Source organism: Elaeis guineensis, chromosome 9 (assembly GCF_000442705.2).
Source record: "Elaeis guineensis isolate ETL-2024a chromosome 9, EG11, whole genome shotgun sequence".
Lineage (NCBI taxonomy): Eukaryota > Viridiplantae > Streptophyta > Magnoliopsida > Arecales > Arecaceae > Elaeis > Elaeis guineensis.
This window is the reverse complement of record NC_026001.2, coordinates 14,534,442-14,552,563: the sequence shown is the minus strand read 5'-3', so window position 1 is coordinate 14,552,563 and position 18,122 is coordinate 14,534,442. Positions and strand designations below refer to the sequence as shown.

The window sequence follows — 18,122 nt, the reverse complement described above, 5'->3', positions numbered from 1 at the left end:
ATTATAACTGAGAAATTAGGCATCCAGTTGAGCTATGATCAATAGTTTACATGGCATGGCATAATACATCTAAAAACTATAAATACAGTTTAGTTTCATTTCCATAAAACATCGTAAAATGCATTCAATAGTAATGTAATGCAAATATCCCACACAGATATCGGATGTTTTTTTTTTTTTTTTCGTTTTTTAGTGTGAAATGTCAAGCTGAAATCCCATTAGCCTCTCACAAAGGAGGCAGACTATCTGCCAAAATTTTATAGGTTCCAAAAATCAAAGCCATCGGCCACACGCTATATGAGCACCAAAAGACAAATCATTAGCAGCAGCCTTTTCTCAATAAGCAAGCACATTTTCTTAGCCATCTCCAACTGTTACTTCCTGATCACTGATGAAATGAATACCAAGCCAGGGTCCTCACTAGGTTGGGAGAGAGCAATGAAACTGCCTGCTAAATTTCCACCTGACTGATCTCCAAAAGAGAGGCTTACTAGTCTTGTTATGCACCTAAATAAAGTTTAGATTCAGGTTAAACAGTAGGCTCAATTCTTTTTCTAGTCCTTGATAAGCTCAAACCTATATACCTGCTAAAATGAGCAAGCAAGCAGATAACAAATATAGTTTAACAAACAAAGGAAAAGTTGTTGGCTCACAAACCCCCTGACATTGATTAAAGGTACCTCCATATAATGTTGGATATTCATATGCTGTTACATTTACAGATTCTGTCACCTAGCAAATACATGTATAAGATTACAAATGAAAACTCATTCCTCCTCCACTGTTGGAAAATAATATAAAGGCAAATAATTTAACTGCAGAGAAAAGAATGGATAAAAGAAAAATAAATTAGGAAACCAGAATTAACTTGCCTAGCTTGCAAGGTGACTAGGAGAGTTGTTGAACATCACATGCCACATGTATGCTCTTGATAGAACCATTTCCAGCTCATGGTGGGTCCAATTCTGCGTTGGAAGATGTTGGAGGAACATGACCATCTCTTGGAAATCAAGCTTTAGGAGCTCATCTGACCACTGTAACAGGATGATAGCACATTGAAAAATGTCTTGGTGGATACAGGAAACATATAATTGTTAGCACAAGCAACTGAGCACAGATGCAGTTTTTACAAAAAGCTGTAGATGCAATCAAATGTAGAGGATGTGAGATAGTACTTGCATGTGCGATACTCATTGATAGGTTAAATTACATCAGAAGCAAATGAAGCATTTGGATTAGTTATGCATGATAAACCAGAATATTCTATATGAGAACTAATTGAATGGCAATGATGTTTCTTTACCAACAAAATAAGACTTCAAGACAATAAGCCGAGAATAAGGAACAGACACTGCATTTTACAAGATCCCAATGCTTCAATGGTGCCTGATTGGGAATTTTAAGATAGAATTACAATTATTTCTCCCTTGGAGTATGCCTATCAATCTTTCAAAGAAGTTATGAAATCATGGATGGGTATCAGCTATATATGAGATCACAGTCTAACCATAAGATGAGGAAGAAAGGAGAACACTTCATTGTTGACATGATAAATTGGTAGAGATAGGTAAATATTATTAACTCTGCAAAGAAAGCAGGTTGTTGCTGGCATTAACATCGCCTGTCAGGAAATCTCTGATCATTGTAATCTCGCTTTTGCAAATTCTTTTCACATTTCTGATTATGGATTTGAGATATTAAGAACAATCCTAGACAAATTTATAACCTTAGACCTCTTATCTTGGTTGCAATACTCACTAATTTTTTCTCCAACCATGCAGTACAGAAGTTTCCAGATCTTAAATAATTTAATTTTTTCTTCTATAATGGTGTTCTAAAAATTTGTTTTGATTGCACTGTCAAAACTGGCAGAAAGCAAATAGCAAACAACATCTGAATAAAACAGGCTTAGAAGATCCCTAATTAGATTTCCAAAAACCTGTAACCCACCTCCAACACCAGATCTGAGCATGCAGTCCTCACTGAGAAATCTTATCTGATATCTTCTAGAATGGGCATTTCAAAATGAGTGTTCCTTTTTCAGTGTTCTAACACAAAATGCTAGTGAATTCAAGGGTTTGGATGTTCGGAATCATTCATTTGCCTGTGGCTCAGGGTTTAAAACCAATGTCCCATGCTAATCTCCTTAAATATCAAGAAAGAAGGTCCTGGACTCGTCCATCAGCTGGTTAATTGGCTTAAAACAATATTATGGCTGGATTTTTCACCTCCATGTGAAGCATATATGAATCAAATCTAAACCTACTTGGACTGCAACTAAGTTGACATGACAGATTGGCCTCCCATCTGATCCTAGGATATTATGTGCTGTGATGTGTTAAGAGGCCAATACAGGCTGACACAAGCTGCCAGTTGCCCCACATCTCCCATGCCTCATGCCACCTCTTCGAAGGAAGAAAGAGATGCCTTGAAAGTAAAAGAAGATGAAGAAAAAAAGAGCAATGATGTGCGGAAATGAATGTTTTGATCATGGCACATGATATTCCAAGCAGATTCCCAAGAGCAATGTTCTGAGATTTGTTGGGGTAAAACAGCTTTACCCACCCAAAACCACCATCTGCTATATGCCTGAAAAACCTTTTGAATTGCTGACCTGAGAAGTTTGGCTGTTCAAAACAGAAGGGCCAGCAGCCTGAATGACCCTCATCATGTCATTGTTGTGACAAGGTCAGTATGATCCCAAAATTTGCACTTTTCAAAAACTAAGCACTAGGCTCTCTTGTTCCTTGACGTCCTCTGATGGCTCAAGCATCACCATCAGATGCTTGGTGGCACGGTGAGGAGCAGGAGGTCCATACTAGGATGAGGATGGATGGGCAGGTTGTGGGGAAGAGGTTTTGCTTTACTTGTCTATGACATTGAGATGATGGTTAGCCACTGAATGGAAGGTCTAGAACTCATCAGAGGGGGGGAGGGGGCGCTGACATATGTTGTTGGCTAGAAGGCAGTCCTGTTGGGTTTTGGAAGATGACAACAAATTTACTGAGAAATGGGGAGAACCTATTCCTCTTCCTTTTCTTCTCAATCTTAACCAGACTACACACTTTTTTTTTTCCTCATCCTTGATTAGATCCAGACATTTGTACAAATAGAGAAGGGGAGGGGAGTGGGGGAAGGGGAGGGAAGAGTTGTGGTAGCTTTAGGCCTTCAAAGTTTCAAGACTGGAAAAGGTAAGATCGAAACGCAGGGGAATAATTGGCCAGCTGCCTCATGATTGGTCACAGGTCGAACTAGGAACCCATGACTCAGCCAATCTAGTGGCTTGATCTAGGTCACCAGGTTCAAAACACTGCTCAAGAGAATAGAGGAATTAGTGGATCCCTAATTAACGATGACGAAAGGGTCTTTTTCTCCCTTAAATTCAATGTGTTGTAATTTCTCAGCTAAAAGCCTAAAAAACAGATGCAATCAGATTCCAAAATTTTATATCGTAGCAGACAGGTTCTATTGCTGAAGTTCCAAAAGATATTTGTGGAGGTTATTGGACCACCTAATTTTAATGATCTAAATGTGGATTTTCATAGTCAGCAATGAGTTTCCATCATGGGTTGCTGCAAGGTGTTAGCAAAAGACAGCTACTTCATGGTTTAGCTTGATATTTCTGAAAATGCTACAAGAACTTTTATTTAGAAGTTGCTGATCAGGATGTATGCATCTTTTTATGGAACACATTACACCCAAGACTTGTGACATGTGACCTTAATTAACAAGGAGGCATCTGATGCTTTGATATATAATTGAGTTTAACTGAATGCTCCCATATACTTTATACTCATCTATTTGAACTAAATCAATGGACAAGGTATTGCCAAAATATGTTATTGCAGGTTAGAATTTGGTAATATACACATATGGCCACTTAATGCATTTGAAAATGATGGTAAGTTGGTCATGATGGGCAAGGAACGAGCTCCATATATTGCACATTACCAAATGGGCTAAGGTCATTAACAAGAATTTATGGCATCATGCCACTAAAAATCTAAACTGGTACCAGACCATGTTTAGCATCCAGGTTGAAAAGCTACATCTTTGTCATGTTAGAGTACGGCAACCCACAAACTATAATTGAGATGATATCACTGGAGAGTTGGATGGGCAACCTGCAAACCCACTGCACCACCAACCTGAGTTAAGCTGGTCCTGCCATCCTGGTTTAGCATAAAGAGGTTTTTGTTGTAAATGAGTCGATTCAACTAATTAGGTTCAGGTTAAGAATCTTGATCTGTCTAACCCAATTTGACTTGTTTTATAACCGCATCAGGTCAGCATGATTACAAGCAGATGCATTCAAGATCCATCGTAAATGCTTTTCTTTGATGGATTCATACGTGTGTCAAATCATGTTAACAGGTCATCCATCATAGATCAATTCTGACTCAACTTTCTTATTGAATGGGTTACGTGTGTTGATTGTGTGCCTGTTTAATAACTAGGCTGGATTCAGATATTTTTTATAGTTTTTGACCCATTTAATAAATCAGTTGGAATCGAGTTGATGTGCTTGTCCTAATCCCTATGCCTCAACATGACCTGAACATGATTAGACCCAACCAATTGCCACCCCTAAAGCCAATCAGACTTGGATCAGTTGCCACCCTTAACTATCTCTTTCCTTGAATTTTGTTTGCTTCTGACAAACATGGCTATTGGACTACAATATCTAATGCAATGCATATATCAGTTCCCTAGAATGCAAGTCAGTTAAATTGCACTAGGATGCTGGAAATTTTTAAAGAATCTATCACTGTCCTTGATCACTGTTTTTCTATATGTTAATCCCAAAAGCCCCAAGGAAAAATGTTATTCATGGAGTTGTAGCATCAGTAGTTTAATCAACTGGTCTAAAACAGATCCTCAACATTTACATTTTCCATCATTACCTTCTGCAGTTTGATGCCACAATATCAATCCCTGTATCATTAGGGGATAATACAAGGGTATTTCTATTGCTGCTTCTTGGACCAAGGAACTGGAACAAGTAATGAGTGGAAGGCTCACTAGAAACAAATGAGTTTTGTGCTTCATTTATTAGAAATTAGAATTTTGGATAGTCATCAAGCTAGAAACAGGGAACAAATGCATAAAGCAGGAAAAAAGCATGGCAACTTTTTGAGGTAACAGGTTTCTGGGTGGCTATTTTGAAAGTGAAAATTCAGGCATGAAAGTTTGTTGCAGTGCCATTGTTAATGTAGAGTACCAAGCACAGCAGTAATCGTAAGGGATTCACATCAAATGTATTTTTTCAATTCTACATGGCCATGTTCAGTGAAACAATGTGTGTACTGTGGACAATTTGTAGACATGAGTTCAACCTTCATCATATGTTCACCCTAAAATGGGATTGTCAACTTTGCAACCACCAATATTGAAATCATCTATGTTTTGAAACCATATTAACATGGAGGCTAGAAATACAAAGCTTACGATAACAATTTCATGGTCAAACATATTATTAGATCAATAGGCAAAAATGCATTCCATTCCAAGTACAAGAACGCAGAAACAGAGATCTATCACTGATAACCATAAACATTAGCAACAAGCCTTGTCCCATCCATTGAGTCTACTGTCAATGTTGATCAAATTGCAAATTAAGGATGCTGCATTTTTTTTTTTTTTAAAAAAAGATATAGAAAAGTAACAATTACAAGTTGTTGGAGTTCTAAATTTCCAGGTATATGATTAATAAGTTTACTTCCGGCATTCAGTTTTTGAGACTTGGAACAGAAATCAAGTGAAGAGCAGTAAACTCACTGTTAACAGAAGGCTAGCACATATATACACAAGAAAATCTGGCAGTGCATCTCCTTCCGCAAGATAAGTATCCCACAAACGTGTAACTAGATGAAATGGGATCTACAAATTTTTGAATTATGATAGTTTAGATTAATTTTTCTAATTAAAATCCCAATCATACATTTGTTAACAATCAGCGAAAAGCTTACCTCACGTACAAGGAGACAGTTAAACCAACGAAAAGCAAACTGAAGAAACTCCAGCCCTTCCTCCTCCATGTGTCTTGAAACTCGTTCTATACAAGCCCAAAATTAAGTCAGAGGTCAATAACTGGAATTATGTTTATATTGGGAACTTAGAAATTGTTACTAACACTAGATACAAAGATACCGGGTGAGTGACTGAGTTAAACAGTTGATGTAGGCAAAATAAACTTTTGAATAGTATAAACTGTCTCTCAGGTAAACAGAAGTTTCAGGCACCCTGTAAATTTAAATTAATAGAATATATCTAGTATTTGTATCTTTGTTTGAATGCTGTGCACATTTTTTGGAGTTCCTATAGATTAAGATATTTGTGTTGAACAACCTGCAGCAAAGGTGGAAACATGGAAGCAAGCCAAATAACTATACACAAGTAATGATTCCAAAATTATGAAAAAGCATAAGACAATTTTTTGCCAAAGAAAAGACAAAGAAGCAGATATCCAATGAAAATGGAAGTACCATCTATCCGGTGAACTAGCTCTTTCAGTTTGAAAATAAGACGCTGAATTCCTGGTTGAGCAAATGTGTAATGGTCTTGCATACCATCAAGCAATTGGGAGAGACACCAATAGCAGTCAGCTTCGACATTAGAGATTTTCTGAGGTGAGAGATCTGAAACAGAACAACTCCCCATGCGACCATCTAGATGTTCTGACAAGAACACCATGAGAAATGGTGTAACAAGATCATTGATTCCTTGAACATATCCACTTGCTGGATGACGAATGGCCCTGGAAACATTTTTTTAAGGCAACATTCATGAAGAAAATAAACTAAACTTAGGGCGAAAGCTCATAAAAAATGTATTTTGAAACAAGAGGAGTGAGTCAAATGGCAAAGCAAGACCATCATTCCCTACAAAATCAACTAGCTTTGCCATAAAAATTCCTGCAAAAGATCAGAGACATCATGATCTTCCGAAAACATCTGAAGTTATAGATTTGTAAAAATTCAGAGAACTGCACTCCCCAATCCATTGCATTGAGGCACACTAATCTATCAACTACATTAGTTTCTTAAAACCTAACACCAGGTTAGAGCAAATTCATGATTTTTGATCTGTGAAAAATGAAAACTGTCCATCCTAAAGCAATGGCCATGTCTCATTGTTGAAAACTATTTGCTTGAGTAAAAAAAATGTTTCTTGACATTCAGTAAGAAAATAAGAAAGATACAACCTCTAAGGTAGCAAGGTTTAAGAGAAGAAGAAGAGTTGCGATTCAAACTATGAGTACTTGAACTGGAATTAAGAAATAAACTATTAGCTATTTGTGGATTTTTGCCCTTTTCACAAAAAGCAACCCAACTTCAATGGTACAAGTGGGTCTTATGATCAATACATTCATCAATACAGAAGCACAGCTTTACTTAGAAATGGAAGTCAATCCAAGCTGTATCCTAGAAAAATAGTAGAAAAATATGCCATTATGACCTTATAAAACAGAGTTTTCAAGACTCAAAAAGGCAAAGAGTAGAGCAATACAATTGGAAACATTGAGCAGTAATTCACTATTAGGGCAAGTTATTTGCATGCAGATTGAAGCAGCAAGTATTGCTGCTGTAAACCAGAACCTCCACTCTGATTGCAAATAATGACTTGAATATGAGCTCTACGAACATCCTCCATTCAAAATTACGGAGATTAAATGTTTAAATGAAACAAATTGCAACGGTAGTTATAAATAAACAACAACAATTTTTCTTGGTTTATTTTATTTTATTTCGCTGAAGTAGATACAGATGCTTCCTATTATGCACTTTCACTAGAAACTAATTCAATATAATTCATATTTATGTGCCACTTTGTATGCCCAAAGTGTGGGTCAAATTCTACAGCTAAGGTCACCTTTTGATTCAAGCAACAATTGAATGAAAGAAATCTAACCATGTATAAAGAATGCGCTCCAAGGATTTCTGAACTTGCTCTTGCTGGAAAAAGGTGACATCGGGTACAGTCCTTGGGCAATCAACCGCAATCTGAGCGGCAAGAGCAAAAAGTTAATGCAGAGTTAAGAACTGAATCCCAGCAAAATGAATGCAAAGGTTTGGAGATTATGTATTATGCTAAAATTAACCTGGCGAAGCATATTGATCTCATCATCGGAACGTTCAGTTTCAGGAATATCACAATACTGTGAAACACAATCGGCATATTCAAGTCGTTTTCTCGTCAAAAGCCTCTCACGTCTATCTGGATTAGGTGATGCATATCCCTGTTGTCAGCTGATATTTAAATCACAACTTCTTAACACCACATGCATAAGCAGTTTGGTACTACTATATAAGTGCACGGGCAAGGAATGTTTTCTACAGGAAACAATGTATGGAGGGATACTTCTTAAGACAACATGAATAGTTACATATGAACTAGAACAGAGATAGTCATAGCCTGCACATTATAATAAAGAATAAGTTAATGATTGTTTGGATTAAGTTTAATGTTAATGAAGTGAACAGAAACATGGTGTTCTTCCAATTAATGAAAGACCGAACCCAGGCTTGAAGTAGTGGCAGTGGTACCCATACAGCTATTCACTGGTATGGTATGTAGGACTGGTATGGTATGGTACTAGAGTGACATGAAGTATGCCACTCGACGCTAGCATAGAAAAAATGAGGGGTGACATACTGGCAAAAATGACGAGTGATGTACCATGCGTCAATAGTCAATATAGGATGGTACCAGTACCTTACTCTATGGACTGGTACTTAAATCCTTTGGTTCAATTTTGATATTTTCTAGCATACGAATCTTGAGGACATCGAACTATAATGAGAGTAATAATTGGTATGTTATTAACAGTTACCATGTGGGACAGAACTTAGCAGGAAGAGGCTCTACAATGAAATGCCAGCATACATTAGTTTAAGAGAATCTATCTCATAAAATTCAAGTGGAAAAATTTCATTGCCATTATTTGAGAATTAGGAGCATCAAGGTGGCTGGTGGCCTAATTTTTCTTGGAAGTTAAGCGAGAACAAAACTTTATTGCATATAGAGATCATCACTATTCTCAAAACTGGCAGTGCTTTAATCATATGTTCTTTTTGGAAGAGAAGTTTATTACAGGTTTTTATTGGGGGAAGGCAGGAAGTGGATCTCAGTGAGGCATGAAGAGATGTTTTATTCATGGGTTAACCAATCTTTTTTCTATAAGAGTGCTAAACATAAAGACAAATAAGTCCAATAGTGCCTAATATTTCAAGTGCAAGTAAGCATATATCTTCTGTCGTGTAGGCCAATACTTGTTCTTTTTGAGACTATTGGGATATCATGGTACATAAATTCATGGATTGCTAAGAAAAAGAGAACCTAAAATTTCATTGACTTATGTCGGAGATAGATTTGCATTTTATGCATCTTACTGAGTTTGATTAAATTCATTTCATAGTTATAGTTTCTTTCTATAAATGGCTATCAACCTAATGTGAAGCCTTGACCTCTTCGATCTAAGCTCAGAAAGATAAAATAGTTATTCTCAAATTTATAGATTAAAAAAAAAAAAGACAAAATCCACTGAAATAATATCAAATATTTATCATATCCTAATGAATGATTATAAATTAAAAAAAAAAAAGAATGTCAATAGGGATTAACTAAAATGTAAAAAGATCATGTTGTCATCAATTATTAAGTACAACATATTCATGGATATGTTCATGAATTTATGCAATTTGGACATAGACTGGTGCTATATAAATGCAATTGAAAAAAGAGGAAAATCATAGTCCACTTGATAATTAAACAAACAACAAAAAACAACAACTTGACATGTCATCTGGACTTCACTTAATAACCAGTTAAGAAACCAAGCTCAATGGGGAAGAGGGATCTAGGAAAAGCTGATCTAATGGAAAAAAAAAAGGAGAGGGTTCATGTGATTCTAGAAACCTACATATATTTTCGGAGGTTTATGAATAACTTTCCAATGGAGCTAGAAGAATTTTGAAATTCTAGAAAATCCTGTGCAGATGCGAGTCATGGTGGTCTTGCAGTATGCTACTTCATAGAAAACATTTACATTGCTCTAAAGTACAGATCTAAAGTGAAAGGTTGGCCAACTATCTTACTACCCCTTTGGATGTCCGAGAAGGAGAAAATCTGGGATAGATTTTCGTTGTAACTAACATTTAACACTCTCAGGAGTCACAAGGGCATGGCTGATGGCCCTCTTTAGAAAAATTAGATTGAGCATATGTTAGGATGTAAATAGGTTTGGAATCACATTTATTTCAGATATTTTCCCTCTTCTTCTTATAAACTAAGAAGAGACCATGCTAGATAAGTCATGGGGTCATCATCGATGATCTTATATAGCCATACCTAAAGCGGTGATGTAAAAGGCGCCAAAAGGCACGCCTCAGGTGCTCAAGCGAGGCGCCAAAAGGGGTCATCGCCTCTTGATGCTTCAGGCGATGCCCCTTCACTCAGGCGCATGCCTTTGATGCTTTTTAGGACCTTTCTCAGTGAGGCTAGATGTTTGCCTTTCGCGCCTCAGTAAACTTTACGATTATTTTTTTTAATGACTGAAAAGTGTAAAAAAATCTAAAAAGCCACCCATTTAACTTCTCAACTCTATTACTACCAGAGGATAAAATGGTCAATTGGTATGGCAAAGTTAGTCTGAAAGAGATGGAGGTTGATTCAGATGAGACAGAAGAAGATGTTGAAGGATATAAATCCAATGAAGGAGGAGAAGATGAAAGTGATGACAACTATGCAAGTGAAAATGAATCTGATGATTCCATTGATGAACTTTAGGCTTTAGGACTGTTTATCTTTTTTGTTTCATTTATAAGACTCTATTGATGAACTTTAGAATTTGTTATGTTTTATATTTCATTCATAAATTTAAAGCTGCCTATGGCTTATTATCATATACTTTATCTTAAACTAGTTGAGCATTTTACTATTTTATATATGTTTTATGCTTAAATTGTTAATTATATGGTAATTCATGTTATAATAGTTATCTCTAGTTGTTATTTATTTATATATTATATTTTTTATTTTTTTTTCAAATTTTAGCGTCTTCACTCGGGCAAGCGCTTTTTTAGCGCCTCTCGCCTCAAGGCGCTAGACCCCCCAAGCGCCTTAAGGGCGTCTTTCACCTTTGATTACCTTGACCTAAAGTAAGTGGAGTCGGGAATCCAATCTAAAACCTATATCCTTCCATGACATATTTGGCTCCTAACATTACATCAACTGCACTGTTTTATTGTTAATATGATGGCTATCCTTAAATGGCATAATTTCTTTCTCAGCAAAGAAAAGTAATGAAACCAATTTTCTTGCAGTCTCATAGATATAAAAGTATGAGGTAGGGTTATTGGTCAGTGGGGATGGCAAAGAAGGCTTGATGCTCTTTTTTCCCATTTCTTACTTTTTATTGTGTTCTTATAGTTGACATAAGTTGCATGGCTTTCAGGTTTTGAACTGTTTTTTAGCCTTTTTTCTCTCTTCTTTTTTCCTACTTATACTAAGCTTTCCGATTAGTTTTATTTAAACCGTGATATATTAGACCTCTTACAGAAGTAATTTAGCAAAGAAGAAGAAGAAAAGTAGAACAAGAAGAAAAAAGAAGGAAAGATGGGTTAAGGTCTTGTTAACTTTCTATCTTAAGCATCGTGCCCATGAAAACGACCATTGACAAGGTATGCAGCATTCACTTATCTTTCAATTTTTTCCAAATTTATAATGGTCCTCCTTATATATTTTTATGGATATATGTTTTCCTTTAGTTTGCTAATATTTATGATGTTATGGTCCTGAAAAAGAAAGAATTATCTTGTTTCTTTACTTTGAATTCTCTTGCTAGTCTAGAATTATCTTGTTTCTTTACTTTGAATTCTCTTGCTAGTCTAGTTTACTTTGGTTAGAACAAGATTTTTAATTTTTAACCCTTTTTTTTAAAAAAAAGTACTTTGTGAGAGGGTTGGAAGTAGTGTAGTTAGTAAAGTCATTGGAGGTTAGGTAATAGGTACCAATGACATGGGTTTGAGTGCCACCCTCACCCTATTTTTCACCTAGGCTTCTACTTTCCTAGTTCTTCAAGAAAAAAACAAAGTTACTAACTATATCCTGATAGTTGGCCCAAAAGAACACATAAATGGGTACAGTAGTGGTACACATTAGATTTATTTTCTAGATCATAACCACCATATGTGGCTACACATGCTAATGTTGCTTCTCCTTAGTCTTCATGCCTACAAAATCAACCAGGCCCAAGGAAGCATGGATACTTCTAAGCACATGTCAATATCATGTTCATATTGGATACACATCAAATATGAATATTCCATGGATGCTTCTAGATTATGTATCTGATGCTTACTTTCAGGATCCTATTATTCAAATTCAAAAAGTAATTTGAAAAACAGCCATATTTTAAACAATGCTTATAGCTGACCTATTTGGGGCTGGGGAACCCTCATGGGCCTTATCATCCCTTTATTTCATTTTATTACTTCATCAAGATGAATCTAGAAATGATTTCTTCCGAGATTTTCCCTTTTTGAGAAAAAAGATATCAATAAGATCCAGCAGAAAAGCATTAATTTGGCTCCTTTTTTTTTAATTTAGGAAGCACAAGCAAATGGTACATTTCAGAAACATTTGATGATGATAAAAATTTGTTAACAGATTGTGTTATAGTATGTAACTGCATGATTTTCTACTAGTATTGGTGATAATCCAGCACATAACAAAAAGCGAAGTCCAACTCTCCCGGTATGGTTTATTCATACCAACAACGAACTGCAAAATCATGATGTTGCCTAAATCTACACCTACATATTAAAGAGGAGTCCAGCTCTCTCCCAGCACAACATGTGTCGAGCATTAAATGGGAGCATTAGATGTGCCATGTGGCCCATCTTCTTTTTCCCTTCTTGGTTAGCAATCACTTGTTGATCTAGCAGCTATGGATAGAGAGAACTACTTTTAGTTGTGTTTATTACAATTTTGCCCTCCTCTGCTCCTGCCTCCCCTTCTTGGATTCCCTCTATAGTTGACTAAATCCTACCACATAGCGTGGGTTACTTGCTGGTTCAACATCATAGTTCAGCCTCAAGCCTCATGGGCAAGCAGAAATCTTGGATGCCTGGGATCAGTGACATGGTGTCGGCAGGCAAATAAACATTTCAACAGCAAATTACTTATCCAAATAGTTATGACATAAGGTTCTGATTTGAGTTACAAAAATTGCTCAGTCTAGAAGCAGTATACTTGTACTTTCTAGTTAGAGCAACATCAACTGAATTTACTATTTCTCTGTGGGGAAAAAAATATCAAAAAGTAACCTGTAAAGGTACCATCTTCTGACATGAATGACCACGTTATTAACGCCAAAAAAGCTAACAAAAAAGGGGAAAAAAAACAGCATGCCTTACCAAAACATGAACAAGTTCTGTAGTCTGTTCTGCAAAACTGCAAATTTACACTATCATGCATTTGACTCACGCAGAACATTGATGTACCATATCTAAATATTTAAACAGCTTGCTAGCCTAAGTCTATTATCCAATAGTCACATACCAATAGGAGCCTCCATATGCTAGGACGCATATCTGGTGGTACGCCATTCCAAGCTAATTCACGCAGTTTTTCTGCATGACAAAGATCGTTAAAATATTTAAAGTTCACCAAATTCTAGAACTAATACAAGATACTGCAATTGATGCATATGTAATTAAATGTAAATAGAAAAATAACTCAAGCCCTACAAAAGGAAACTTTTTGAAAGCTTCAACAATATATAAAGCAAGGTTTTTAAGTGCAAGTTTGCACCAGCCATATGTTGGCATGGCAAACATGCATGCGGAGATATCTTGCATGTTGTAGAGCAATGACCCATGCCAGCCCATACAGACCCCCACAAGTTTGGCATGCCTTGGCATGCATTATATTGCTTAGTACCAAGCCAAAAGGTCCCCCATTTTTTCATTCTGACATGACACAGCACCTGCCATGCTGTCACATGGCCTTGCATGCCCCATTACAGTGACTCTGAAAACCTTCATATTGAGAAAGTATCAACAGCTCCTCTTCATGTCTATCCATTTTTTATTTTATGTTTCTTTGTTTACATGAGAGAAGGAAAAGAAAACAATACGTGCTCCCGGTAATGCTGTGAAAATTCAAATAGGTAATCAGCAGACCAATCAATTTCTGTCTCCCACTACCTTTTGGTTTCCAACATCTTAGTGACATAGCAAATCATAAAGGTTCCTTCTAGCTAACTTTTTCCATTTTCAAAATTGGAATTTGTCCAATTCTGCTAGCTTTGAATCCAGCTTTGTTGAGGATAGGGGATAAGGTCGTTGCATTTGTTCAAGCACTATAACCAAGCAGATAATGTAGCAAAAGTTACTGTAAAACTGACTAATCAAGTTTGCAATCATATCTGGAACCAAGCAAAAATAAACAGGTTAGTGTACCTAATATGACGGATGATCCAGACAGTGCTTTTGTGAACTTTGTAATTCTTGCAGAATCTACAGCTCTAGCTCCAGAAGCGGATCTTAGGGCATCTGATAATTTACTCTCACTGTTTGTCATAGATATTTTCAACTTTTGAAATTCTGCACTTCTGGTCATGTTCCCAGAACTCTGAAGCTCTTCCTGTAGTGTTAAACACTTGAAAATGTTAAAGAAGAATGTTCAAGTAATGCAGATTAATTAAATTCTAGTTTTGAAGATAAAGTCAACATGTCACCTCAGAAGAATTATTTACCTTTTTACTTAGGCCTATATCATTTTCAGAGTAACTTCTCCCAAAGTTTTGATGGTGTACAAGTGAAGTCAACTCGCTCGAGGTCTCAGATTTGTGGGTCATCAAAACTTTACCAGGAAAGCTGCTGCCTAATAGTAGCCTGCATAAGAAAGATAAAGAAATGGTAAAGTATTTAAATATTTTGATAAACTACATGCCTGGCCAGCATTGCACCAACCATACTAGGTTAACGATCACAAGTAGTAGCTAAAATATAGTTTACAAGATCATAGCAAAAGGTTTCAAATGCAAAAAACCTTCATACAATTTAGCTGGTGCAAAAGAAATTGTATTTACAAGTTAAAAGTTACAAGAATTTCCAATTTTCTTAAGAAACAAGTATTTGTTATCCAAATATGTTCTCTTATAGAGCTAAATGAATGTGTGCCTGAGAAATTTAACCATGTATACGGTATTTATCCCACAATAGTTTTCACTTGTGTGAATCAGCAAAATAGATTTAAGTGGAAGATAGACATACGAACAAGATCAATGCTGATATGGGTTGAAGTGCTGAAGTCGGGACAGAAACTTATGGAAGCTGTTGGGAAAATACCGACCGACCCCACTCACGCCGACTCATCGTCGGGCCTACATGACCGGCGCCCGACTCTGCCGACCGACGGCTGCCATTACCGACCGACCGAGGATACGTCGGTCGGGCAGACCCTCTCCTCTCTCCCGATCGGCTGCACTATGGAGTCCGATGCCCGACTCTTGCAGCGCGCCCGACTGACTGTCGGAGGGGCCCCGAGTTTCCACCCGACGTCCCTCAACTAGCTGCCGACCTATAGTCGGTTGGCTCCTTCAAATGCCGTACGACTGTCGGAAACTGTCACTCCTGACAACGGCATGCGGCACTGCCGTCTAGGGGCATTATCCCACCTAAGACATGGGTCAACCCTAGCGATTTGACAGCCCACGGCGATTTGACAACCTCACGCTGACTCTGACAGTCCTCAGTGAGTTGACAATTTTTTGATTGTCTGCGCCATTAATGACGGCGCCATACCATGCTCCACTATATATATCGGGGAAGGCAACAGTGCTGGGAGGTCCTTTCGAAACCCTTGAATCCCTCCTCCTCTCTAGCTCTTGCTCTTACACTCTCTCTCGTTGAGCTTCTTGATTCTTTTTTACTGTTGCCTAGCTCCTCACTGACTTGACCGTCGGAGGGTCCCCACCGGAGCCACCTCCGGTCAGTGCGGACTTTCTTTTGCAGGCGCTCGTTCCCGGCGATCAGGCGACGAGGGGATTGGCCGCAACAGATTGTTGCCCCCCTCCACTCCTGAGTCGGATGGTGCGCTGGCCAATGTCTTTGTTTGGGCGGCAGCGTCGGGCGAAAGGAGTGGATTCCCATCGTATTAAGTCCTGATTCTGACGACCGTACCGTGGGCTGATCTGGTGTCAGGTGCCTCATGAATGCCGGACGATTCGCCGGCGTCAGACGTCCCATGTCAGATACTTCGTCGGTGTCCCGTCGGTGTTTGATGTCCCGTCGGTGTTTAATGTCCAGTCGGTGTCAGGTGTCCTGTCGGTGTCAGGTGTCCCGTCCCATCGGCGTCAGACGTCCCATCTCGTTGGGAATGGAAACCGTCGTTCCCGTCGCCCCTTCGGGGATGCGAAACGTCACGGCCTTTTTACCACGTGGCAGGTGGTCATTGGGCCGAGTCTGTTCGAGCGGATGGGGGTGACGTGGCTCGATCTGAGGATGGGTGCGTCGAACCGTCGGGCCGAAAGATGGCTCGGATGTCGCCACGTGGCGCGATCTGGGAGCTCCTCGTTGGTCGTGCCTCCATCTCGACCGTCGGGGGGCACTATATATACAAGGTCGCCTGCATCCAGATTTCTACTCCCCCATTTTGCTGTCGAGACTCTGCCCGCGTAGTCCCCTGTTCCAGGTAATCGTCTCCGCTTTTTCTTCTTCTTAGGAGTCCTCTTTTTCTTCTGGGAGCCTTCATCGTCGCTCGTCTTCTTCCTTGCTTTCTCACGGTTCTCTTCCTTCCTTTTCTTATCTTCCGTCTTCTGTTCTGGTCCATGGCTAGAACATCTCCAAGAGGAGGTCGGTCGGGGGATCCGACCGACGATCCTCGATCGACCCCGGAGGTGGAGGTCTCTTCACTTTCGGGGCCGAACGTCGATCGGCTCCGGGAGCAATATTGCATTCCGGAGCAATTTCGGCTGTTCGCCCCTGGTGCCAACGGTCGGGTCAACAGCCCGCCTGAGGGCCAAGTGGCCTTCTACGTCGAAGACCTCTGGGCCGGTTTTCGCTTTCCGGTTCCGGAGTTCGTCTGGAACGCATTTGACTATTACGGGCTATGCCCGGCGCAACTCGCGCCGAACTCGGTTCGGCTAATAGTCAGTTTTGCTCTGCTGTGTCAGCTTTTGCTGACTGTCCCTCGAATTTCGCTCTTCCGAGCATTTTTTGTCCTCCGACCCCACCCTAAAGCCCGAGGGTGGTGGTACTTTAATCTTCGGAAGGGGCTTTCTTTCATCACCGGTCTTCCGTCGTCGATCCATGGATGGAAGAACCAATTCTTTTTTATCTCCTCCTCTATTCCTTGGGGGTTCTCTATCCGTTGGGGGGACCCCCAAACTCATCCGAACGAGAATAGTCGGGTGGAAGTCGGGGACCAGGAAGACTTCCACCGTCTGAAAGATATTTCGGTGCCGAAGTAGAGGGAGCTCGTCACCGAGCAGGCCCTGTACGACGCCGGTCTCAGCCCGGTCCCTCGCTTAGGTCCGTTTTTCGTCTTCCTTCTCCTTTCTTCTTTCCTTTGTTTTATGGTGCTGACCATCTGTCGTCGTCTGCAGATATGCCACCGAGGGCGAGACTGACGGCTGTCGACGTCCGGCAGTACACCGTACGGAAGAGGCCGGCACAAGGGACCGGGCCATCGCGGCCTCCCAAGAGGCCCCAAGTAGCTCCACCGAGCGAGCCGACTGGGTCGGAGGCGGAGCCCGTCATCGCACTGTCGGTGCCGACGGTGCTCGTCGAAGTCCCGTCCGAGGGACCATCGGCCGAGGGAGCAGCCTCGCCCGAGGGAAGGGCGGCCGAGGAATCGATCGAGGGCGTGCCGGTTGTTCAGCCGGCAGAGGAGGTCCGGGAGGAGGAGGCGCGCGAGCCCGAACAACCCACGTCCGCTGCCGCCGCGCCTTCGGGGGATACTCGATCGGGCTCAAGCATGCCATCCTTCTCCGACATCAGGGCCTGGATGTCCGCCCGAGGGAAGGGCCCGATGGCGTCTGGCGACGAAGGAAGGTCGGCCGGTGGGGGGCGTCGACCGACTTTCCACTTCCCGAAGGAGCGTCGGGCCTGGCC

The 18,122-nt window shown here is 39.8% G+C and overlaps 1 protein-coding gene across 4 annotated transcripts in view; it reads right to left on the bottom strand.

The window, feature by feature from the left end:
- Nucleotides 1-177: 177 nt before the first annotated feature.
- Nucleotides 178-18,122, bottom strand: part of LOC105051472 (uncharacterized) — a 28,151-nt gene continuing 10,206 nt past the window's right edge. Inside the window, exons 2-12 of one of the 4 annotated variants that reach the window (XR_012134512.1) lie at nucleotides 14,762-14,900; nucleotides 14,466-14,649; nucleotides 13,564-13,634; nucleotides 8,102-8,239; nucleotides 7,912-8,003; nucleotides 6,486-6,757; nucleotides 5,970-6,055; nucleotides 5,779-5,880; nucleotides 873-1,034; nucleotides 681-732; nucleotides 178-507 (exon numbers count right to left, since the gene is read on the bottom strand). Coding sequence is in view for 3 of the 4 variants with exons in the window: in XM_073243892.1 (XP_073099993.1) it covers nucleotides 873-1,034; nucleotides 5,779-5,880; nucleotides 5,970-6,055; nucleotides 6,486-6,757; nucleotides 7,912-8,003; nucleotides 8,102-8,239; nucleotides 13,564-13,634; nucleotides 14,466-14,649; nucleotides 14,762-14,900 (1,246 nt within the window). In the remaining variant the exon portion in view is untranslated. Of the gene's footprint in view, nucleotides 508-666; nucleotides 1,035-5,778; nucleotides 5,881-5,969; nucleotides 6,056-6,485; nucleotides 6,758-7,911; nucleotides 8,004-8,101; nucleotides 8,240-13,563; nucleotides 13,635-14,465; nucleotides 14,650-14,761; nucleotides 14,901-18,122 lie in introns of those variants that run through there. The other 3 variants (XM_073243892.1, XM_073243891.1, XM_073243890.1) reach the window with 3 other exon arrangements.